A 24,221-nucleotide genomic window follows, 5' to 3' on the forward strand; every position below is an offset into this window, starting at 1 on the left:
GCAAAATTGGCATTTCTACATAATCCTATTTGAGAATGTTATTTTGCAAACAATTTTTAAAGTTAAAAGTTTAAGCCTTTCATTAAGGGGCTTATTATATGTATTACTATCATCACATATATCAAAAAAAATAAAAATAAAAAAAACAAAGAAATGATAAACAATTGTAAACACAAACAAATTTTAATATAAACAAATGGCACATGACACTGTACATGAATTATGAATGTAGTGTGTGCAGGGGTTGTAAAATATCGAATAAGCTAGCAACAAGTAGTTGCATAATAAGTTACATGAGGTTGTAGCCGATTGGGCACCTGATGAATTTACATAAACTTGTAAGTACGTAAACACTGAAAAAAATATTCATATATTTCTGAATAGCTATTTTTGGAAAGAATATCATAATTTAAATGGTCATAGACATATTTTGAAATATTTTTATATAAAACTCGAGCTTGTGACTTTTTATATTTTTCTAAAAATGTTATAACATCAAAATGTAAAGATCTTGAAATTTTCATAAAATAATTATTTTTATAATATCTTTGTAATGTTTTAATTTTTTGAAAAATAATATTAAAAGAATAATATACATATGTAATTCTTGGGCTATTAAAAAGTTTTAATAAATTTTTATATTTTACATAAAATCCAACTAAAAAAAAATTTTCTTGATTTAATAATTTTTTTTCATCACATAATAATAATGGCTTGATTATATATTGATAAAAATTAAGAGTAAAAGTAAAAATAAAATTATTTATTAATTTTCTTATTAATCTTTTTCTTAATTCTTGTATTGTAATACTAAGTTTTTTAAAAAATTCAATATATCGATCTTTAAGAAAGAAATAATTACATATACAAAATAGTTCTCTAGGAAAATCCACAACCTTTTCAACCAACTTTAATTGTAATAATAAATTATAATCCTCTACTATTAATTCAAATACTGGTTTTACTTCTGATTTATAAGAAACTAACTTATAGCATTCATCACAAAATATGTGTGTTTTTTTTATAAAAAAAAATTCATTGTTATTACTTTCCATTTCAAGTTCATCATTGAGAGATTCACCTTTCCCTTGACTATCTATATTATCAAAATCGTTAAAATAATCTAATTTTCTTTTTTTTGGAGTTGTAAATTCTTCATAAGTTTCATCAAACGGTATTATCACATCATAGTTATCTTCATCTTTTATAATGTCACTATTTTTAAAAGTTGTTTTATTATTTTCCGGAGAATTTTTTATTGTACTAGCTGATGGAGTTTGATTTATCGAAATGTTTTGATTTTTTGAATTCAAATATTTTATTAAAATTTGGTTAGACATTTCTAAGCTAATCTTTTCAGAAAAAATACAATTTGATTTATGATCTACTTTGATATTACAAAACGAACAAATTGCATTTAAGCATAATTGAAAATATATATCAATCCATGGTATATCAATAAAAGAATAATATTTATCATCATATTTATAGATACCAAAAATATCAAATTGTATTTTATTATTTCTATGACAAAAATTATTTATATTAATTTTAAAAAAACTATTTTTATATTCTTTGTCTATGTCAATTATGGGATTGCGCATGTGCATATACATCCATATATGATTAAAGACATTTTCTGATTTGTTATCATTATCGATAGTTTTTTTTTCGCTTTTCTTCAAACAATTTTTTATTTCAAGTAAATATTTCATCTGTTTTTTACTGACTTTAGTATGATCTATGTTAATGGTTGAAAAAAAATTTCTACAAAAATCGTTTTCATAACTATTCTTGGGACTTTGATCTAAATCTTTTTCAAAAATATTTTCAAATGGTACCTTATTTTTTATATTTTTTTTTTTTTTTTTTTTTTTATAAACTGTGTTAAGGTTCGTATTTTGGCTATTTATCGTATCAAGGGTTTCAAAATAGTTATTATCTTCATAATTATTATTATCATCGAAATTGGGTATTGCATTATATATTTCATCATTTGGTGAATCATAATTGTGAATAAATGAATTATCATGTTTGTTTATATTATCAAAGGTGATACTTCCATATGTGGAGGCATCAGAATTAGTTTCAGTATCCGTATAATTACATGTTTGTAAAAATAAATTATTTAAATTGCTTGAAACATTATTTTCATCTATTTTGGTACTTACATTACTGTTCATAATATTTTCAATTTTTATTTCTGAATTATTTATCTCATGCCTGTTATCAAATTTGATGTTTAATAAAGATAGGCATTCTCGCATAAAATATACATTTGTTTTTACATTAATATTTAATGCTATTATCAAATTTTGAATTTCTTGAATATTTAGAAACTCTGTTATTTTTAATATAACAAGTTCATTATCCAGCATATCCCTTATCCTCATTTTGCCGCATCAAGTTGGTACTACAAAATATGTTGTAATATATTTGATTTTTATTATATTTTATTTTTCAATTCCTCTTTACGAATGCATTATAAGTATTCGAAAATGTGATATACTGTATTCATAATACTTTCAAAAAGGGTTGTTTTCATTTCTATATTTTTAAATAAATCCCATATTCTCAATTTTGTTTATAGTTTATTTTTCAAATTTATAATTTTCTATTTTGGTATTCCAATTTCGCATAGTTTTATCAAAATATATGCGTCGCTTTATGATTGTATTTTTTTCCCCTCCGTTTTTATTAACATTTATTACGTAGAATAAAATGCATAATAAAGGGAAATGGAATGGTACAAAAAAGGTCATACAAGCGAGTACTACTTAGTTTGTATATGCTTATGCTTGTTTATTTTTTTGTTTATTTTATTTTTTTATTTTTTGTGCTGGCTACTTTCTTAAAATATCCCATCCTATGCAATAATAATTAATTTGGAGAACTTACAAAATTAAAAATGTAGAAAAAAGCATATTGAGGAATGCTTATGCTTAGGAAAATATTATTTATTTTGCTCCTACTTTTTTACTATCACTTTTTTAGTATTATTATTTTTTTTTTTTTTTTTTTTTTTTTTTTTTTTTTATGCTTGGAAAAATTGATACAGCCCTATGAAAAAAGGGAGAACAAAAAATCAGTAGAACATACATAAAAAAAAATGGATATGAACAGGAGCGAACAAATTAAATTATTCTTAATTCTTAAAAAAAAATAATAATTAAAATTGAATAAATTAAAAAAAATTAAATTAAAAAAAACTAAATAAAAAAAAACTAAATTAAAAAATTGTATTTTTTCAAAATTGCGGGAAAATGTATTTATGCATATTCTGCTTTTTATTAGTGTTGTAGTTTGTAGTATTTTCAAAACGAATTAAAAATTGTATAACAAATATAAGGGCATAATTAATAATCTCAAAATACAAATAATTTATAAAAAAAACAAAAAACAATTACTGTTTCTTCCAAGAAAAACAGTAGTGATATGATACAAAATTATGAAAACAAAAATTTTATATGTCAACTTTACAAATGCAAACAAACACAAATATAATTATTACATAACAACGGAAAGTCAAATTGTCTAAGCATAAGTATAGCCATATTTGTATATTTCCTTTTTTCAAAGAAAAGGCAAATTTTTAAATATTTTTTTTTGAAGTTCAAGGTATCCACCTTTCATATTGTAAATAAAAATTTCTTTTCCTTGCATATGGATGTTTTGTGCACTTTGATCAGTAGTAGATAAGTTTGAATTATTTCCATTTTTCAAAAATATGTCATTAAAAAGTTGTGTTACTTTCAATGAATCAATACCTCTTCTACAAATAACAATAATAACTATCTTTCCTTTTTTATCTAAAATTTTTAATTTATCAAAAATGTTGTAAATGATCGTATCTGAATTATTAGATGAATTAGAATGAGCAACTTCAATAATGTCATCATAACTCCATTTGATTGCATCTTTAAGACCATATACATTAGAATTGTTATATTTTCTAACATCCAATATTACTAAATGGTTAGGAGTGAAATTAAAAAAAGATAATTTATTATTTAATACATCAACAAAATTATAAATATCTATATCGTAATGCTTCCCATTTGAATTGTCTGCTTTTGTACATAATTCATTTTTTGAAATATCTGAATAATCACAATTCATAATAAAATTATATAATTCATCATGATTGTAAATAGAGCATATACAATTTTTATTTTTATAATTCAGATTAATTGTTTCAAAAGGTTTATTATTTGAAAAACTATTATAACTTAAAAATGGTTTTAGTATTTTGTCTTTTAGGTTAGCAGAAAATTTTATTGCTTCATTAGCTTGTAATAATCCAATAATTCCTGTTACTGTTGAAAGTATTCCATTTTCATCACAATTTTGCATTTCTTGATGGTTATTAAAATTTTTTAAACATCTATAACAATTAGAATTGTTATCATTTAAATTATAAACATTTAATTGCCCATATAAACCTAATGCACTACCAAATATCAATTTTTTTTTATAAAAAAGACATAAATCATTTATTAAAAATCGTGTACTTATATTATCTGTACAATCTATTATTATATCATAGTGTTTTATAATTTCTAATCCTTTTATTTTATCTAAAAAATATGGATAACATACTATATTCACATTTTCATCAAAATCATTTAAAGTCAATTTTGCTGATATAGCTTTATTTAAACCTATATTTTTTTTTTTATGAATTATTTGTCTATGTAAGTTTGATTTTTCTACTTTATCTCCATCTACTAATCCAATTTCAGCAAATCCAAATTTACTTAAATAAAAACATATTGGTGATCCTAATCCTCCTATTCCTATAATTAAAATTTTTGTTTTAAATATTTCTTCTAAAGAATTTGTATTTATTTCTTGTATGTTAATATATCTTCCATGTTTTTCAACAGCATCTTTATCAAAATTTTTGTAAAAAAACTTTTCTTCAATTGTGTTTGCATCACTATCTTGTGTTAAAAATCGGAGAAAATAAGGAAATACCTTCTCCCCCTTTTCATATAATACATCCTTAATTTTTTCATATAAATGTATATATATATTTTTTGTCTCTATCCAATTTATAATATCTTTTAAGTAATACCCTAAGACTAGGCATGCACAACACCCTCCATATTTTCCATACGACAAGCGTGGCAACATCATAAAATTTAAGACATGAATATGTTGCTACACTATATAGAATTATACAGTAGTGATCATGCAAATGTGGAAATATATTATGTTACATAAAAGGTCTATATAACATTTCGAAGTATAATCATAATCTAGTAGGATTACAAATAGTGTTGAACATAATAAGCATAGGCAATCATGGGGTTATAACAGAAAGTGGAAATAATGTACTCATCCAATTTCTCTAACAATTCACTATTATATAAAAAACTATGAATAGAAAAAATAGGTGATATTAAAAAATTACAAAAACAAGGTATTTATTATTGTTATTATAAAATAAAGTATAAAAAAGAAAAAATACAAATCATAATTCATATATATTATATGCAAAAATGTTAATATGCATTTTTTTAATTATCGAATTCATTTGTTTTTTGGGCTACTACAAACAGGTAAGACTAATAAAATTATTTATTCTCCTTCCTCTTCATGAATTGCCAAACTTTCCAAATGTTAAGGAAAAGATAATCGAAAAAACGAATGGAAAAAATGTTTTTTATTTATTTGAAGTATCCAGTTCATTCGTGACATATCAATATATTTTTTACATTGCCATTTTAAAAAATAATAAAATTATATGGTCACGAGAATGCCCAATTTAAGAGAAAAAAATATATGAAAAAAAATTTGGAAAAAAGCTCGAAAAAAAGTTTGAAAAAAATTTGGAAAAAGTTTGGAAAAAAAATAAATGAACTTTTTTAAGAAAGCATAATATATAAATGGCAAAAAAACTAAATTGCATTTTCCAACTTTATTGAAAAAAAAATATTTATCATAAAATGTGCTGATCTGTGTTTTATAATGAATTATATATAGATTGGTACAAAGTGAAATATGCATATATAAAAAAAAATAATTAAAATTGTAACTCTATAATATTATATAAATAAAATAATTATAAAGGGATGACCAAGGTGTAGACTTAGAGAATAATGAGAAATATATTTACGAATACAAAAAAGAGGTTTCCCAATTTTCGCTACTTTTCATCATTGCCAAAAGCAAAGGTAGGCTAAAAAAAAAATAAATGATATATAAAAAGCTTGTTACTTTTGAAAATAGCTATGAGTGCTCATAAATATGTGATTGACGAAAGTTGAAAAGGCCAGACAGCTATGAATGACTGTAAAATTGGAACTACTGTATATGCATTTCCAAATATGTTATCAATTTGGTTATACAAATTTATCAATTTTTATTAATTTTTTTGTAGGAACAAGTTAAAAAGACAATTTTGTACGACCTTCATAAAAAGAAAAATGCGATTTTTAAAATTTTCAACGGCTTTTATCTACCGGATGAATATAAAGATGACACATTAATAACTTCCCATCTACATACAAGATCTAAATGTTCAATTTTTGATTATACATATAGACCAATATTAAAAATAAGTGGAGCAGATAAGATAGCATTTTTAGAAAAGTATATTGGAAGTGATATAAAAGGTTTATGGGAAAATGAATGTAGAATTAGTTTTATATTAAATGAAAATGGAGGTATATTAGATGAGATAGTAATTATATTAAAACCAGAGCATTTATTAGTATATATAAATATTCAATGTAAAGATAAAATATATAAATATCTAAATGATAAATTATTAGAAAATAAAAAACTTGATGTTAAAATTGAAGAATATAATAGTCATAGTTCTATATGCTTACAAGGTTGTAAATCTACTGATGTATTAAATGAATTAATAAATGATGATACAAATGTTGATGAGTTTAGTTTTATGTCTAGTAATGTATGTAAATTAAATAATGTAGATGATTGTTTATTAAATAGATATACATGTACAGGTGAAGATGGTTATGATATACTTATACCTAATAAACATGTACAAGCAATATATGAATGTATACTTAATAATTCGCTAGTTAAGCCTGGTGGGTTAGCTGTTTTAAATACTTTAAGATTAGAAAGTGGATTTTCAGTATATGGAAAAGATATCAATGAAAAGTATACCCCAATTGAAGCTAATTATCAATGGGTATTAGGAAATAGAAGATTAAAGGAATTAAATTTTAACGGTGCTAATATTATTTCAGATCAAATTAAAAATGGCACAAAAATTAAAAGAGTTGGAATTATGGTTAATTCAAATATTGTACCAAAAGAAAATTCTAAAATATATTTAAATGAAAAAAATAAAGAAAATGATATTGGATATATAACAAGTAGTTGTTTTTCTCCTATGCTACAAAAGCCAATAGCTATGGGTTATGTACATACAAATCATTCAGCAGTTAATAATGTAGTGAAGGTCGAATGCTTGGATAAATTGGAGGAAGCACAAATAACAAAAATGCCATTTGTCCCTTTATCAGTATAATTTAAATAAACTATAGGAATTGAAAATTTCCATTTTTATATTCACAATAAATTTTTAGGTGTGTATTTTTTCCACCCATTTTTACTCCCAACAAAGTTTGCCTTCGTTTGGCATTCCCTTTTTATGAACAAAGTTAACATGCATATTATTGAAATGTTTTTTTTTTCCTATTAAAATAAAAAATATATATTTTATAATTTTTTTTAAAGTACCCTATTTTATTACCCTTTTTCGAATGGCATTGTTTTTATAAATGACTTTTCCCGTTCTTTTTTATGTTACAAAAATGTTTTACACTTCAATCCATGAGGTTTATATTATTTAGCAATCTCATTAATTGCTTTGTGTGTAAAATATTTCCATGTTTTTTTTTTTTTTTTGAAAGCACTTGACCGAAAACAATATATGTAGTGTATATACACTCATTTTCTACAATTTGTGCCCTTTAACATTTTTGATAGTTTTTTCCATATTTATTATAGTGTACTATAAATTTTGTAAAATATTAAATTTTTTATTGATAAGTTGGTAAAAATTTGAGAGCATTATGGTCTCCAACTTTTATTGAAAACATAAGGAATGCACACAAGCATCCTTTTCCACATTACTTGAAATTTTTAATTTTAAATTTATCTATATTACAGTTGTAACACATAATTTTTTTGTTCCATTCCCAATTTTATGAGCATATCATATTGCCAAAATTTAATTTCCATACTTTTCGATGTCTTTAAATTTAAGAAATGTTGTTAAAATGTGTATTTAAATTAGTTTGCTAAAAGGTTATAACACGGTGAAAAAATGTGTTATTTGACTATATGTAATAGGTATACATATTTTAGTGGCACAATAAAATCTCTTATGCTTTAGACAAGTTTAACCATGCTTATTCGAAATCCAAAACACAACCAGGATATTTTTTCTTTTATTATGTGTGTGCGTTTTATATGAGCTAGCCAAAAAAAAAAAAAAAAAAAAAAAAAAATAAAATAATAATAAGAATAATAAAAGAGCGAACAATCCCAAGGCTAAAATGGATGAGGCCGAGGAAAAAAACTCCAATTCAACATACTCTTTTTTTTTCAAAAATTTATCGGTCACTGGTTTTTATGAAGAGAACTGTCTATTTATGACAGTAAAGGAATTGTTTGATAATTCAATCGATGCATTATGCAATAAGAAAGGAGATGAAAATATTGAAGAAGATGGTATAAGGGAAAAAAAAATAGAAATAGAAATTAAAGAATATGGTAGTAATTCATCATTTTATGAAATAATATGTAGAGATAATGGAGAAGGTATTGAAGTTAAAGATTTAGAAAATATTTCTGAAATGTTTTTAACGTCAAAAGAGAAATGTATAACTAGTGGAAAATTTGGTATTGGACTTAAGACAATATTATTATATTCTTTTAAAACTGCATATGGTTTTTTACATATAAAAATAAAAGTAAAAAAAAATATAATTTGGGATTTTATATTAGTATTAGATAAAAATTTAAATCATACGTTTGTCCAAAATTTTAAAGAATATATTGATGATAAATGGGAATGGACAATAGAAATTTCAGTTATTTTAAAAATTAATAATAATTATATATCTGATCAAAAAATACATTCCTATATTAAATTATTTTTATTATGGAAAAAAAATATAACAGTTAAATATATCCATAACCCCAATGGTGAACAATTTATATATACATATTCAAGTTATTCTGATACTAGTGAAGAAACTATATTAAGTATGTTAGCAGACAACTCTATAAATATGATCTTTAAAAAAGATTTTTTAACCTCTTATAATTATGATGTTAATATGTATGTTAATGTAAGAAAGTCTGAAAAAATTATTCCGTATGAACATGGTCATAATATAGGGTTTCTCTTTTTAATTCGATACGTCAATTCAATGCCTCTTTTGAGAACTTCATCATCAGACTGCTCAATAACAGTTGATTTTCGGTAGTTAAAAAAGTATAGAAATATAATAAATTTTTTAACATAAAAATTGTTATATATATAATAATTGCACACATTTTTCAATAATAGAAATTTTCTGAAATATTACGGACCCCAATTCGGAATAGAACTACCCACTGTCAGATATAGTCTAATCGAATATAACATAATTACTTTGATCACAATTATAAACTGTTCATTCTACATGCTTATATATTGAAACATATTATTGTTTAAATATAATCCAATTGAATATGGATTTATTTTGGTATTCATTTTTGTACAGGCTGAAAATCGGGACGAGATGACTCTTGAAGAATTGGCGATCCCAGAATGTTTTGATGAACTCAGTAAGGTATTCATTTGATTTCGTTTCCTATATCTCATTTTTTATCATTATTTTTGTCACTGCTAATAGTTTAATTTGTTTGCAGGTAGCTAATGTATTCCCAGTGAAAAGGTCAGAGAAGTCCACCTGGAACATAATGATCATAGTAAGGATGAGAAACCAACAGGGATACATATGTGCATATAAACATGAATGAGCTCACTAATTTATATGGACTGTCTGCATTTTATCAGGGAATCGACGTGAGGGGAAGAGACATATCGTTTGTTAGCCTCAGCAAAAATTGCATAAAGGTTCGCATACAAAATGTGAATATATTCCTCAACGAATGAATGCATAAAAATGGGATTTCTTATAATTTTTTTTTTTTACACATGTATGTACACTTCAAAGGAAGGAGAATATTTGTCTAGCTTAATTAAAAAGTGCTCAGTCAATTTATATAGTAATATAAAAAGAGAGTTACCACAGGAATTTGAAAATATATCTGATTATCAGGTAATAGGAAAACAATGAACTAGTGGTGGTATTGCCCATGCATATTATGTATATATACGGTTATGTGCTTTCCAACTTAACACCCAAGCTAAGGCAGGCACTAGACATATACGGAGTTCAATTAGCATCGTCGTTAAGTAAAATAATTTTAAAGGGTCACGAAGAATTTAAAAATAAAATATTTTTTTTATTAAATGAAAAAAAGAAAAAAGATAATAATACATGTGAAAAAGAAGAATATAGTAGTACCTTTACTAATTATGATGAAAATATATTAACAAAGGAGTTATACAGCCACATTAGGTAAAAAATGTGCACCTGATATGGTTACAAAGCCATTTGCTTAAACCTGCTTAGACCTGCTTAACCTTCGTTATTACATTCTTTTGATCATTCCATTGCACATATTTTCTCATCACTGCACAATACATTATGAATGCTCATTCGATGAGTAAAAATTTGTTAAAGTGAAATTATGGGTCTGCCCAAAATGTAGATATACATGTGTATATACCTCTTTATGTGGTATGCTTTGCTTTCTCATTTTTAGGGAAAAAATAATGCTAAGTGAAAAAGCATATGAAAACCCTAAAGTAAAAAATCAGTTGACTGATGATTCAAATAAATCATATTACAAAAATGATCCTTCGAAAGATGATAGTTATTCTGATGATGACGGAGATTATAAATAAGTAATTTATGAGACAAAAAATTAAAAAAATAAAACACAAAAAGTAAAAAAAAAAAAACATAAAATAAAATTTTAAAAAAAAAAACGTAAATAAATTTATATAATATACAAATACGTACATTAAAAATATAAGACTTCAAACTATTTTTTCTTAATTCATAATATTTTCACGTACATGCATGTATATGTATATATATACGCCTATATAATATATACGTGCGTAAAATGTCATTCTGCACATTACATATGTGCGACCTTCAAACTATAATAACATAATTAACATGAAATAAAAAATATAAAATAAAAAAAATATAAAAAATAAAAATATGAACTATTTTTTTATTGAATTCCATTTTGGGGGGTGGTAATATAAAAATTTTTATTCGATATCAACATCGAGCCTTGGTATTGCTGGGTTCATAATATTCAAATTGTTTAATCTTCTTTTTGTTACCATCGATATATATGCAATGGCAATTATTCCTAAGACCAACCCGACAAGGAGTATAACCAAATTTCCCCAGTGGTGGTGCAATTCTACAAAAGAAAAAACAAAATCGATAAAATGAAATTACTAATAAGTGATTATGTAAATATGCGATTCCAATTTTTTGTCTCAATTTTGTATTACCTGAAACATTTGATATATCTTGCAACAAAACTCCAATGTATATAAATAAGCATATGCCTGTAAAAAATAAAATTATTTCATGAGAATCCAGATAAATATTGAAGAGTAAAGGGAACATAATGTGGGCTTCGTTTTTTTCCTCGTTCATTACCTGGTAAGGCTGAAATTGATCCAATGGCAAAATCCTTATACTTAACAGAAGTAACACCAAGTACATAACTAACTACTGATGCTGGCAAGATAGGAGACATACGAATTAAAAGCACAAAGGAAAGACCATTAGCATTAATAGCTTGATCAAATGCTATATATATTGGATAATTTTGTAATTTTTTATAAATATAATCATGTAATAAATATCTAGAAACAAAAAAACATATAGACATTCCTAAAATGTAGCCAGTAAAAACTGCAAAAATAGCTACAAATGTGCCCAATAAATTTCCATATACTCCTGAAAATATTAAACCTGCACCTACACACATAATTTCAACAGACATAAATAGCGGAGATATTAGAGTAAACAAACATATAAATAATACTATACTCCATGATCCTTGTTTACCAACCCATTGTATAACATCATTAATTATATTAATAAATGATTGAAATTTTGTAAGGAGATATACTACAACAAGAAATATGACAATAATAAATATCGCTTTTAATATAGCTTGTGTTTTAGCTTTTGTATCTCTTCTTCTTGATATAGTTAAATCATCAGAACCCATCATAATATTATTTCCTATATCTCTATCATTGTATTTATCGTCAAAATGGTAACCTGTTTCTATACACTCATGGTCAGGATTATTATATATTGAGTTACCATATCCATTATTATTTCTATATCCATTTATATTTCCATTATTATGATTATTAATTAATTTGACTTTTTCATTATTTTGGTCATAATATTGAGAATTCACATTTGAATAATTATTCATTTCGTTATTATAATTATAATTCATTGTTGGTTCATAATTTGTTTCATTATATGCATTTTTATTTTCATCATATATATTATCATAATTATTTTTTAGATATTCATATTTTTTCTTATAATGATTATCTAAATTTTCCATCTCTATTTTAAATTATTTATTCGGAAAAGTATGGGCAAATTATATATATTCTCAGCCTTGATAAATTTCGAAAACTTGTATATATTATTTTATGCTATGATAGTGCTAGTAGGAAGGGGGAATATATAATACGTATATATGTATGTATATAAGTGTGTGTGTGCGTGGGTTTGTACATATATACGCACACTAACATCAATTTAACAATGCTTCAAATCAATTTGGAAGCATAATAAGGTAATAATTTTGTGTTGATACTATTTGATCGATCCACAATTCGCATTTTTTCAAGAGGTAAAAAGATATACATAAATGAGCGTATATAATATAAAACGTATTAATATATAGGAACTATAACTCGCGTTTTTTCTATTAATATAATATAAGCTTTCTTCACTTAAATGCATGAGCTTCTGTCTATAGTAAATAATACATATGGTCTTCTAATATGTTATATAATCTCATATATTTAAATGCCTGGATAGCTACATAAATGTGCATTTATGCATAATAAAGAAAACTTTAATAAAACATAAAGGATCACATAAAATGAATAATAATTAAAGAGGATTTAATTATATGTGCATAATATATATAATATGTGTGTTAAAATTGATTATAAATTTATTCGCATAATAACAATTATTTATCTAAATATATATATTATCGAAAAAAAAAACAGTCCATTCAGTACATATTGAAATTAAAATAAAGCAATATACAAATACTCACAAAAATGCAAAATGGAAAAATGAAAATATAAAAAGAGATGGGAATTAATTTATATTAAATATTCATTTAAATTTACATGAAACATGATATAATTTACAATTTGAATAATAAATATTAATATGTATAAATTAATCAACAAAAAAAAATAAAAAAAAAAAATATAATATATTATCACGTATATATAATTATTGGTGGCTATTTTTTTAAATATTTTTAATTGAATAATCATCAATATATATATTGATAAAATTTTATATATTTAATTTTTTTTGTATAGAATTGAATAAGTAAATATATGCATAAATATTTATGGAAAAATTAATAATGCATTGCCCTCAAAATAGCATATAAAATATATATATAATAATTTATATGTAATAACATTTATTTTATAGCTACGTTACAAGAATGCCAAAATTTATATCATATTACGACGGGCGTTTTTACTATACCTTTTATTGCATTTTTTTAATCACTATCATTATATTTCTAATTTTTTATGTTGATGTGGTATATATATTTTTAAAAGGGAAATGAAATAATAAAAATGGAAAATATATATACCATATGCACAACTCAATATGCATACATATTTACATTACGGAAAATAATTTTGTAAAATTCCCTTTAGAATAATAGGACAATAAAGAGACAGATATATGAATAATGCATTTACCGTTTAAGGTAATCTATGAAAAGGCTAATAAAAAAAGCAAGGAGAGTTTTTCTTCATCATAATATATATTATGTTACGACCAAAAAAGGGAAATGCTACATTTGATAAAATTATGAGAATAGGCAGTATTTTATGTTTAAAAAATGTAAGCTTTCTCTTAATGTTGTAAAATATAAAGTATATGATGCTTTTTGTTTCTTAATTATTTCTACAATTTTTATAATTTACACTATTTTCCAGTCCATTATTTTAAAAAATTATGAACAGTTCGCTAGTTTATGACCAAAAAAAAAAAAAAAAAAAAATGTTAAGGTTAAAATAGTTATAGCTAAATGTATTTAAAAAAATAATAAAAAAAAGCTAGCTGTGTGTATTTTCCCTTTTTATGTACAAGGCAAACAAATAAAGATAACAATGTAAGGATGATGTGTGTTATATATGTTGGTGGTAAAGTAAGACAATGATATTTCATTCTATACAATATTTTATGTTTTTTTTTATGAGTTTTATACAAATTTGTATAGAAGGATATAAGTTTGATAAGGTTTTCAAAAAAAAAAAAGAAAATATGGTCACATATTGTGTAATATTTTGGGATTATAAAATAAAAAAGAGCTATTTGTTTTATTTTTTTGGTTTTTTCATATTTTAAAACTGCATGGTACTTTTTTTAATTGTGTATGACTACAAATTGGTTAAATAGAATTAGAAAATAATAAAATTCATTCTTAACATTTTTTAATTATGTTGTAAAAAATCCATTATTGTTATATAAAGGGGTAGCAAATTGTGTATAATTTCGTTTATCGGAAAATATTAAAATAAACTAATTTGTAAATAAATATATATGTAAAAATATATCCATTTTAGGGATAATTTTTTTAGCTTATTTTCCATACGATTTTATATGCACAAATTGTATATTAGGAATTTTCGATCACACTAAAGAAGAAAATATATTTAATATATTTTAGAATTAATTAATAAATTATGTCCTTATATGTATGAATTTTTTTTACCGAATTATAGTTTTGCCATTTCGAACTTTTTAAAATACGATAATAATTCATTGGCTATTTTTTTTACCCATATTTTTATCGTTAATAATATTTTACTATTTTGCCATTATTTTTTATTATTTTTTTTTTTTTTTAAGACTTCGACATTTCGCTTTTTTCCCTTTACGACATATATTGAACATAAAGAAATTAAAAATTGATTGACACTTGAAATTGTAATTTTACAAAGTTTCCTTTTTTATTAAAAAGGGCAAATAATTTTATCAAAGCATTCAAACGTTAAAAAGTAATTAATTTAAAATTTGGAAACTAGTATGAATAGAATGCAATGATTTTTATATAACAATTTAAATGAAGTTCAACATAAAGTCTAATCACGATGAATAACATGAAGGCGTTTGTCCATAAGGTAAGAAAAAATGGAAAAAAAATCAAGTGAAAATAAAAAAACAATTCATATATATACTTAAGCAATATCGATTTTCATAAAACAATTCCATGATTGGTGTACATAATATTTTTCATATTTTTGTTTTCCCATTTTTGTTTTCACATTTTTGTTTTCACATTTTTGTTTTCACATTTTTGTTTTCACATTTTTGTTTCCATATTTTTGTGAATAATTACAGTTCCGAAGATCTATGGACACCCTGAAAGAGGATGATGAATTTTTTGCTGAAAAAAAACAGCTAAATGCGTTAAACACTTATTTTTCGCACTCATTATTATATTTAGAAAGATTAGAGAGTGTGATTAAAAATATAAATATCATGATAAGTGACTTAAACCGATGTTTAATGTCCTTTTTTGAGAATGACATAAACTTAGGAATAGTACAGCATATATCTCATATTTTAAATACGTTCACTGATGTAAGAGAGCAAATAACAAATCATATAGTTGATGCTAAATCTGTAACTAATGAAACACTTGAAAAAATAAAAAAAATGCAAAATTTATGTTTAAAAAAAAAGGAATTAGGGGCATCAATAGAGCATTATGAAAAAAAAATAAAAAAATTACAATTAGCAAATGCACCAAATCAAAAACATTTAGAAAAAATTATTAGAAATGAGTCTAAATTAAATTGTGTAAAAACAGACTACTTAAAATATAATGAATATATTAAAAAGGGTTTTGATATAGTTTTAGAAAATAAGACAAATAAAGTATTGCTTGATGCAAGAAAAGACTTGGAACTTTTACTTTGCTATTTTAGTATGATGAATTCTGTCTCTACCCAATTGAAAGATCCACTTAAAGATATGGTAATGATCATCTTTGTTAAGCTTTTATAAAACAGTGTTTATGCATGCTCCAAAATAAGGATTATTTTTCACATATTTTTTTTTTTTTTTTTTTCAGTACTTGAACACACAAAGAGAGAAACTCCCGGTTGATGATAATTTCTTTTTAGAAAGCCAAGATAGAATGAACTATTTTTATGAGATGGAAAAAAATCTGAATAATTATAATCCCCATAATAGATATCATATGCATAATCCAAGATTTGAATATAATAATTATGACCAGCATATAAATAAATATAATAAATATGATCCACCTAGTCGATATAGAACTTATGATAACATTCCTAATATGTATAATGAATATGATCGAAGAAATATAAATAATAATAATAATTATATGATAGGGGATTATAACCGACATAGCGAGCGTATCCATTATAGGGAAGTATATAATAAAAATGAACGTAATAAAGAAGATAATTTTTTTACTTCCTCTTTAAATACTCTTACTAAAACTCTTAGTGGTTACAATTTAAATAGTAGAGGTGGAAGAGCTAACAAAACGAATGATTTAAATTCATCTGGGAATAGCGCTGAACGAAGTAGTAGCAGTAATACTCCTCTTCCTTTTATCAAAAATATAAAAAATAAAATTTATAAAAAAACGTTAAGTCAAAGCTTATTTGTTGAATCCGATGATAAAAAAGATAACTCTTTTTTAAAAATAAAAAACATTTTAGGAGGTTCAAATAAGCCAAAAGAAGAGGAAAAGGAAACCTCCCCGCCTGCGCCTACACCCCCAGCGTTTCCTCAGTAAGCATACCTATTTTCCGTCTTTCAAAAATTATGAAAATCAAAAATAATTCAAATAAGCAGAATTAGTTGGGAAAGAAATAATCCATGACCTTCCACAGGCCGCACACCAAAATACTATTAACACATTGTGAAAAAATATATATACTTTTGTTTACGCTTTATTATTTTATTAAATATTTAGCGAGTAGGAAAAGAGTGGACATATTTTATTAAATTATTCTTTAAATAACTTTTGTTAATTGTATATAAAATAATTGAATATGCTCATATAAGCATGATCCGTAAATTCAATTTTTTATATTCTTTAATTATAAATTATGCACATTTAGTTTTGTAGTTTGTAATTTTTTATATGCTGATATATTTTTGCATAGCATGTAAATGTGCATATTTCTTTCCGCTGTTTAATACATACAAGATATTCCTTTCCATTTGTTTTTAATTTTTCTTATAATTTCTTCTGATTATTATTTTTATTTTTTTTTTATTTTTTTAATTGTTTGTGTATAGAGTTCTTAAGTTTTGAACACTCAAAATGCTAATATATCATATAGATATGTATATAAATTTCTATTTTTTTTTTTCCACGAACATTATTATATTACTGTATAATGTTTTTTTTCTTATGTAATAAATATCCGTTAAAATAAAATATACATATATATATATATTACAGCAAAAATATATTTGGATATATGGAATGTATACATATCTCAAATTCGTGAAAAGCATACAACATAGTATACAGTAATATTAAAAAAATATATCATATAATTATAAAAAGAAAAAGATATGTATTTTTTATTTCTCCAATTGTCTGATTTCATTCCAATTTGTTCTTTTATAAGGGGTGGAAAAAAAAAACATAACTTGCACATTGCTGGGATATAAAAACAACCTTCTTTTTTTGATAGTCCCACTTTATTAGTTTATTTGAGTTTCTTTTTTGGTCTTAATTGATTTGTTCTTCCACATTTTTTGTTTCTGCAATTTGTGGCTCTTGGGTGTAAACGGGCATAACATTTTCTGCATATTAATTTTTGGCAGTTATATTTTTGTGCTAATTGGGCCAATGATGGTTCGATAGCTCCTCCTCTGAGTCTTAAAACCTGTATTGAAAGGTGGGGAATGAGAAGTGATAAGTGAAAAGTGATATATGAGTGGGCATATAAGTATACGGAAGCAGTTGTTTGCATTTTTCATTATTAATAAAAAAATATGGAGGGAAAAATTAACAAATGCGTCACACATATTTATTTTGCTTATGAATACTATTCGGGCGAAATAGCAAGGAAGCAAATGATAGGATAGAGAAGGGTATATACACATGCATATACTCTTCTCTAAAATCATTAAATATGGAAAATAATAAAATAAAAATTTTTATACAATTTTCCCCTCTTATTTTTTTATTTTTTTTTTTGATATAATTAGCATAATTAGTATGATATTAAATATATTACCAAATGTAAGGTTGACTCTTTTTGAATGTTATAGTCAGATAATGTTCTTCCATCTTCTAATTGTTTTCCAGCGAAAATTAATCTTTGTTGATCAGGGGGAATTCCTTCTTTATCTTGGATTTTTGCTTTAACATTTTCAATTGTATCAGATGGTTCAACATCAAGAGTGATTGTTTTTCCGGTTAATGTTTTTACAAAGATTTGCATTTTCGTAAACGTAAAAAGTAAATAATTTGAAAAAAATATAAAAATATAAAATCGATTAATGAAATTCTGAAAAAATAAATCAATTTATAATTTAACTTTTATAAAAGTTTATATATTTATTTATTTTCCTTTCGTTGTTAAATAATAATTAAATTTATGTAATATGTGGATATTAGTATACTAGCTTTTTTGTATATAAATTAAATAAAAATATTATATATTTATTATATATAATTTTTAGCGAATTAAAAAAAAATTTTAATATATATATGCATGCTTATAATTCCGTTTATAATATATATAAAGTGCTGGCAAATATTAATTCCGCCTTATTTTTATTTTTTGCTTTATATAAAAAATAATATATATATTAATTTTTCCCACAATTCTTTAATGCCTGGTACTTAAATAAATATGTGACATATAATAAATACATTATAATATTATATATATATTTATTTATTATTAAACGCTGCGTAATACTTGGAAGCGCTTATAACTTTCGTCACTACGCGCCCAAATGGGGCAATTATAAACCGTAGTCATAATATATAATATATATAATATATACATATTTAATATTATGTACATATTTAATATATTTTTTGCCCCTTTAATACGGCCCCCAGTTAGTATGCGAATATTTTTATTTGCATGGCCTTACTAAATAGCTTAAAATAAAGATTGAAAAATAAGTCATAAATTTTATGAATATTAATATCTATATACCGCATTTTATATGGTTTATGCATAAATGGTGCCTATAAAATTAGTAAATAAAATTTAATAAAATATTTAGTGTCATTTTAATACCTTTAAAGTGTAACCATAGAGTGAAAAAAACTTTATAAGGAAATATCATGTTACATTTGTTGAGAAGATTTATTAAAAAATATAAATAAAAGCCGATAAGATAGGGGACCAAGGCACAATGAATCAAATCTAAATATATTAAATCAATAAAAATGATATAAAAACATCAGTTTTAATGATGAAATAGGTATATTTGAATATAAAACATATTCTTTTATTATACTTTTGTTTATATTTTGCATATGCCACGACATTTAAAAAAAATACTTAGCCAATATTGGCAATGCTCATGAAAATGTTAAGGAGTCAGACATACGTATTTCTTAACTTATTCAAATAATCTATATCTTAAGAATAATATATGTCCATTTGTATATGCATATATACTTTTATTATAACAAATGAAATTATAGGTAAACAGAACAAGCTGAGTTTTGCTATTTAAAGAAGAATAATAATTATTATATTTAATTTGAAAAAGTTATTTTGTAAAGAACATGATATAAATCGTATTATGTAATATTTTGAATATATTGTTAAAATTTTTTTTGTATATTTGTAATATAAGCCTATACAAATAGGAACACACATATTGTATATATTCATACATTGTCTATATAATAAGCAAAATTAAATATTATCTCGTAAAAAAGGTCGATTTTTAAGAATTTTTGGGTAGTAATAAAATATATACGCATATTCCCCAAATTGTTTAATTCACGCAAAGGGTATAAATATATATTTTTCCATTAATAAAAACTAGTAAGTAAAATGAGTGCTACTAAAGATGATGCTACAAATACTGATATCAATATGAATAAGGATTGTTATGAAAAATTAATAAAGTCTACCACATTTGTTAATGACAAAAAGACTTTTGAGTGTTCTTCCATTATAGGAACAGTTAACGATATTAAAAGCAGTGACGAAAGTATTGAAATATTTATGGATCATCCAAATTTATCTGATCACATAAAAAGTGTTATGGGACACATGAATGACCATTTTACGAAAAAAATTAATGAAAATAAATTGGAAAAAACAACACCTCTTTAGTTGTTTTATTATTATTTTTTTTACATTGCATGATGCAATTGCACAACTTTTTTGTTTGTTTGATTTTTTTGTTTTTTTTAACCTATGTTAACATTTAATTTGAAACGAATAAAAAATAAATGATAAGCCAACATACACAAAAATGAATAAATAATTATCACCATTAAGGTGTCTTACAATTTTATATTTATTAAATATATTGATTTAGAATTATTTGAAAAAATGATGATTAATTTAATTATTATTATATGATTATTTTTAATTAAAATTAAAATATGTACAATTATTTTTTTTTATGAAAATTGCTGTCTTTTTTTTCAATTTTTATAGCTATAAAAAAAAAGTTCCAAATTTTACATGTACATGAAATATAAATAAGTTTGTTGTTTTAATTTTTAGTTAAATTAATATGCTTAGCAAAAAATAAATTATGTACTGTTCATAAAAAAGTGAAGAAATATTCTGTACATGTGTGTATAAATGCATATATTTTGTACATATTTGAGAATATTTTATGTTATATTTTATTTACATTCATAAATATTTTTTTTATTTTATTTATTATTATTATTTTTATTAAATACCATTTTTTCCATTTTATAGATAATGTTTTTAATTAATGATAAATTGGAAAATTTGGTGCATGTATATATGATAGAAAAAAAAAACAATGGATGAAAAAGGGGAAAAATAAAATATAATGATAAAAATATTAAAATAAAACAACAATGAAATAAAACAAGATAGAAGAAAATCGATGATATTGTAATTGATTGTGCTACTGAAAAGAGAGTATTGTTTTTTTTTATGTTCTTGTTAATTCATTATAATTTATTTTTACACAATTTTTTTTACTACATTTTTTGCTATTTATTTTTTAATTAGATCAATTATAATTTTAAACAATTCTGATAAATCAGTTATTCAATTAAATATTATAACAATTTTGAAATGTATCCTATATGTGTATATATTTTTTAATGTAAAAATATAAGATGTCTAGTTTTGTTTAGTATTACTTTTAAAATAAATTACATATCCAAATTTGTTATATATAAGTTCAACTAAAAATTATAAATTCGAAAAAAGTAGTAGCAAGCAAGAATATATCTATGTCTTTTAATTGTATAACTTCCGAACTTTGAAGCATTTGTATTAAAAATGGATCATAAAAAGAGTATGCCTCTCATAAAAAATGAAGATGAGTTATCTAAATGCATTGAAGTGTTAAGAATAAAAAGGCAAAACATACACGAGCAAATATTAAAGGTACAATAAAATAAAGAAAACAGTTTAGGCAGTGACTCATGTTCATGCATTTGTTTTTAAACCTTTTTCATTTTGTGACCATTGATACATCATTTTCTTTGCTTCCATGTTGAACTATATCATATTTCCATTCTATATGTTCCTTTAACTTTGTCATTTGACTATTATAAAATATATTTTTATTCTTTTTTAAATTCTACATGAGGAAGAGGATAAAGAGCGGATACAAAAAGAGATAGCCTTGTTAAACGAAAAATTACAAGAAGTATGTAATAGTATAACTAAAAAAATACAAACACGTTTAGAATATGATAGAACGATTAAAGAGACTTCCTCTGCTTATACAAAAATAAGGGAATCTGCTAAATCATTATTACACATTTTAAAAAGAGAAGAAACCCATTTGGGTAGTAAACTATATAACGGAACATCCGATGATGATTATAAATCTTTTAAGGATTTGAGGCACATACGAAATTAGGAGTTCTAATTATGGCGTTTTATATGAATTAAAAAAGGGAAGAGGAGGAGAAGGGCCACATATATAAACTTATATTTATATACTAGCTATTTGTGTTTACAGTCTGAAATAATAATGCAAATAATTTGTATGGCTATAAATTATTGAGGGAAGAGATGAATATGGTAGAGGATTTACGAAGATTAATGTGACCCACAAGATGATGGGATATGCAATGCTATCACAAATATATATTGGTAGATGGTTATTAGCTGTTTTTGCATATCCATGCTTATAATTGATTTTAATAATTCATTGAGATAGCCTATGATATCAATAGTAGTAGTGTAAGCTATCTAAAAATAATTTATAAAATTTTCAAATATTTTGAGTTAAGTAAAAGGGGGAAAGGAAAGATACCAAAATATGTAGTTATATGTTTTAGTGTAAAATGGAAAATAAAAATAAGGATGTAACTATATATGTGAATATGTTACTTGATAAATATTCGTAACATGATATAAAATATAGGTACTTATTTTTTTTACACAAAATAATATTTTTAGAGTATATTCTAAGTTTAATCGATTTTCTGTTTATATGTATTTTTTTTTCATTTGTTGTTTTACTTTTCAAACTATACAAACTCTTTATGTTATTTGACATAATTTTCATTGTTAATATTATTTTAATTTGAATGATATGTCGAAATGTATTTCCTAAGAATTGGTAAATAAATATATAGAGCTACAGTTTAAGTTCTTTTTTTTTGCTCTATATTTTTAAATAGCTAAATGAAAAATTGATTAAAATTATGAATTTTTTTATTATGTCATCATAATATAGTAATTTTTTTTTCGTTGATTATATACATTTAAGATTTCTTTCGGCAGTTTTATTCATCAACGGTTTGAAAAATGCGTAACACATTTGAAATGTAGAACATAAAGTTATAACAATGAATAACATAAATAAAGAAAAGAGATTCCTACTTTTGATAACTCGTATAAATATGCTTGTAAATTTATTACAGACTAGATTAGCATATCCATTAATTTACCCATTTAATACAACAGCTTTAAATAATGATAAGTCATTAAAATTATATTTTGAGAAATTAAAAAAAGATGGAAATTTTAATGAAGAGGCTTTTATGAAATCATTAGGTTTTATTACACCTGCAATTATATCATTGACAAAATTAGTTAACATTTTAAAAGCAGGTTATTCGCTTTGTAATTATTCTGGAATGACATCAAAATTGACTTATATAGATCGGAAGAATAACAAAAATATTCTAAACCAGTATGAGAAAAAATTACATCTTCTCAAACCTCAGGTCTGGAGATTGTTGAAGCCTAACGATGAGATGAATACAAAACATTTGAAATGGAGGAAGTAAAGGAAAGAGAAAATTATCAGAGGGCCATATATTAGAAAAGGGGGTATGGCACCCTGCTTTATTAAGCCCTCTAAATTGAGACAGTAAAATGGATGCTATATTTTGGGCATTGCCATTTTGCTATTATTTATTACACGTTTATTACGCGTTTATTGCACATTTTTTGTTTTTATTTTTTTGTTTGATGTTTTTGTAGCATCATAGAATGGTACACATTTGTATGTAAAAAACTTCATAACACAAAAAATTAAAAAAAAAACAAACGAATAAATTATATTCGACGCAAGGGGGGTTGGAAAATACCCATGCACAAACATGAAATGAAAATTATG

At 23.6% G+C, this 24,221-nt stretch overlaps 10 protein-coding genes across 10 annotated transcripts; 6 read left to right on the forward strand and 4 right to left on the reverse strand.

Moving 5' to 3' along the window:
* Positions 1 to 326: 326 nt before the first annotated feature.
* PCHAS_1140600 (conserved Plasmodium protein, unknown function) lies at positions 327 to 2,393 on the reverse strand (the record flags this gene model as incomplete). Its single annotated transcript, XM_735633.2, has 1 exon — positions 327 to 2,393. The coding sequence occupies one exon, from the start codon at positions 2,391 to 2,393 to the stop codon at positions 327 to 329; it is 2,067 nt and encodes a 688-aa protein (XP_740726.2).
* Positions 2,394 to 3,573: 1,180 nt separating this feature from the next.
* On the reverse strand, positions 3,574 to 5,139 carry PCHAS_1140700 (ubiquitin-activating enzyme, putative; the record flags this gene model as incomplete). The annotated part of the gene is made up of 1 exon (XM_736635.2): positions 3,574 to 5,139. The coding sequence occupies one exon, from the start codon at positions 5,137 to 5,139 to the stop codon at positions 3,574 to 3,576; it is 1,566 nt and encodes a 521-aa protein (XP_741728.2).
* A 965-nt stretch (positions 5,140 to 6,104) lies between these two features.
* On the forward strand, positions 6,105 to 7,510 carry PCHAS_1140800 (aminomethyltransferase, mitochondrial, putative; the record flags this gene model as incomplete). The annotated part of the gene is made up of 2 exons (XM_016798715.1): positions 6,105 to 6,179; positions 6,386 to 7,510. 2 exons carry the CDS (start codon positions 6,105 to 6,107, stop codon positions 7,508 to 7,510), a joined length of 1,200 nt encoding a protein of 399 aa, XP_016654088.1.
* Positions 7,511 to 8,543: 1,033 nt separating this feature from the next.
* Positions 8,544 to 11,011, forward strand: PCHAS_1140900 (DNA topoisomerase 6 subunit B, putative; the record flags this gene model as incomplete). Its single annotated transcript, XM_016798716.1, has 8 exons — positions 8,544 to 9,475; positions 9,563 to 9,611; positions 9,759 to 9,827; positions 9,907 to 9,966; positions 10,055 to 10,114; positions 10,215 to 10,319; positions 10,408 to 10,622; positions 10,870 to 11,011. The coding sequence occupies 8 exons, from the start codon at positions 8,544 to 8,546 to the stop codon at positions 11,009 to 11,011; spliced, it is 1,632 nt and encodes a 543-aa protein (XP_016654089.1).
* A 378-nt stretch (positions 11,012 to 11,389) lies between these two features.
* PCHAS_1141000 (SNARE associated Golgi protein, putative) lies at positions 11,390 to 12,726 on the reverse strand (the record flags this gene model as incomplete). The annotated part of the gene is made up of 3 exons (XM_739158.1): positions 11,390 to 11,547; positions 11,642 to 11,698; positions 11,793 to 12,726. 3 exons carry the CDS (start codon positions 12,724 to 12,726, stop codon positions 11,390 to 11,392), a joined length of 1,149 nt encoding a protein of 382 aa, XP_744251.1.
* A 2,806-nt stretch (positions 12,727 to 15,532) lies between these two features.
* Positions 15,533 to 17,220, forward strand: PCHAS_1141100 (conserved Plasmodium protein, unknown function; the record flags this gene model as incomplete). Its single annotated transcript, XM_016798717.1, has 3 exons — positions 15,533 to 15,562; positions 15,783 to 16,421; positions 16,519 to 17,220. 3 exons carry the CDS (start codon positions 15,533 to 15,535, stop codon positions 17,218 to 17,220), a joined length of 1,371 nt encoding a protein of 456 aa, XP_016654090.1.
* A 928-nt stretch (positions 17,221 to 18,148) lies between these two features.
* Positions 18,149 to 18,889, reverse strand: PCHAS_1141200 (ubiquitin-60S ribosomal protein L40, putative; the record flags this gene model as incomplete). The annotated part of the gene is made up of 2 exons (XM_016798718.1): positions 18,149 to 18,328; positions 18,683 to 18,889. The coding sequence occupies 2 exons, from the start codon at positions 18,887 to 18,889 to the stop codon at positions 18,149 to 18,151; spliced, it is 387 nt and encodes a 128-aa protein (XP_016654091.1).
* A 1,584-nt stretch (positions 18,890 to 20,473) lies between these two features.
* Positions 20,474 to 20,758, forward strand: PCHAS_1141300 (conserved Plasmodium protein, unknown function; the record flags this gene model as incomplete). Its single annotated transcript, XM_727091.2, has 1 exon — positions 20,474 to 20,758. One exon carries the CDS (start codon positions 20,474 to 20,476, stop codon positions 20,756 to 20,758), a length of 285 nt encoding a protein of 94 aa, XP_732184.2.
* A 1,161-nt stretch (positions 20,759 to 21,919) lies between these two features.
* PCHAS_1141400 (DIP13 homolog, putative) lies at positions 21,920 to 22,508 on the forward strand (the record flags this gene model as incomplete). The annotated part of the gene is made up of 2 exons (XM_016798719.1): positions 21,920 to 22,027; positions 22,233 to 22,508. The coding sequence occupies 2 exons, from the start codon at positions 21,920 to 21,922 to the stop codon at positions 22,506 to 22,508; spliced, it is 384 nt and encodes a 127-aa protein (XP_016654092.1).
* Positions 22,509 to 23,445: 937 nt separating this feature from the next.
* On the forward strand, positions 23,446 to 23,889 carry PCHAS_1141500 (conserved protein, unknown function; the record flags this gene model as incomplete). The annotated part of the gene is made up of 1 exon (XM_737313.2): positions 23,446 to 23,889. The coding sequence occupies one exon, from the start codon at positions 23,446 to 23,448 to the stop codon at positions 23,887 to 23,889; it is 444 nt and encodes a 147-aa protein (XP_742406.2).
* Positions 23,890 to 24,221: the final 332 nt, after the last annotated feature.

This window comes from Plasmodium chabaudi, assembly GCF_900002335.3.
Source record: "Plasmodium chabaudi chabaudi strain AS genome assembly, chromosome: 11".
NCBI lineage: Eukaryota > Apicomplexa > Aconoidasida > Haemosporida > Plasmodiidae > Plasmodium > Plasmodium chabaudi.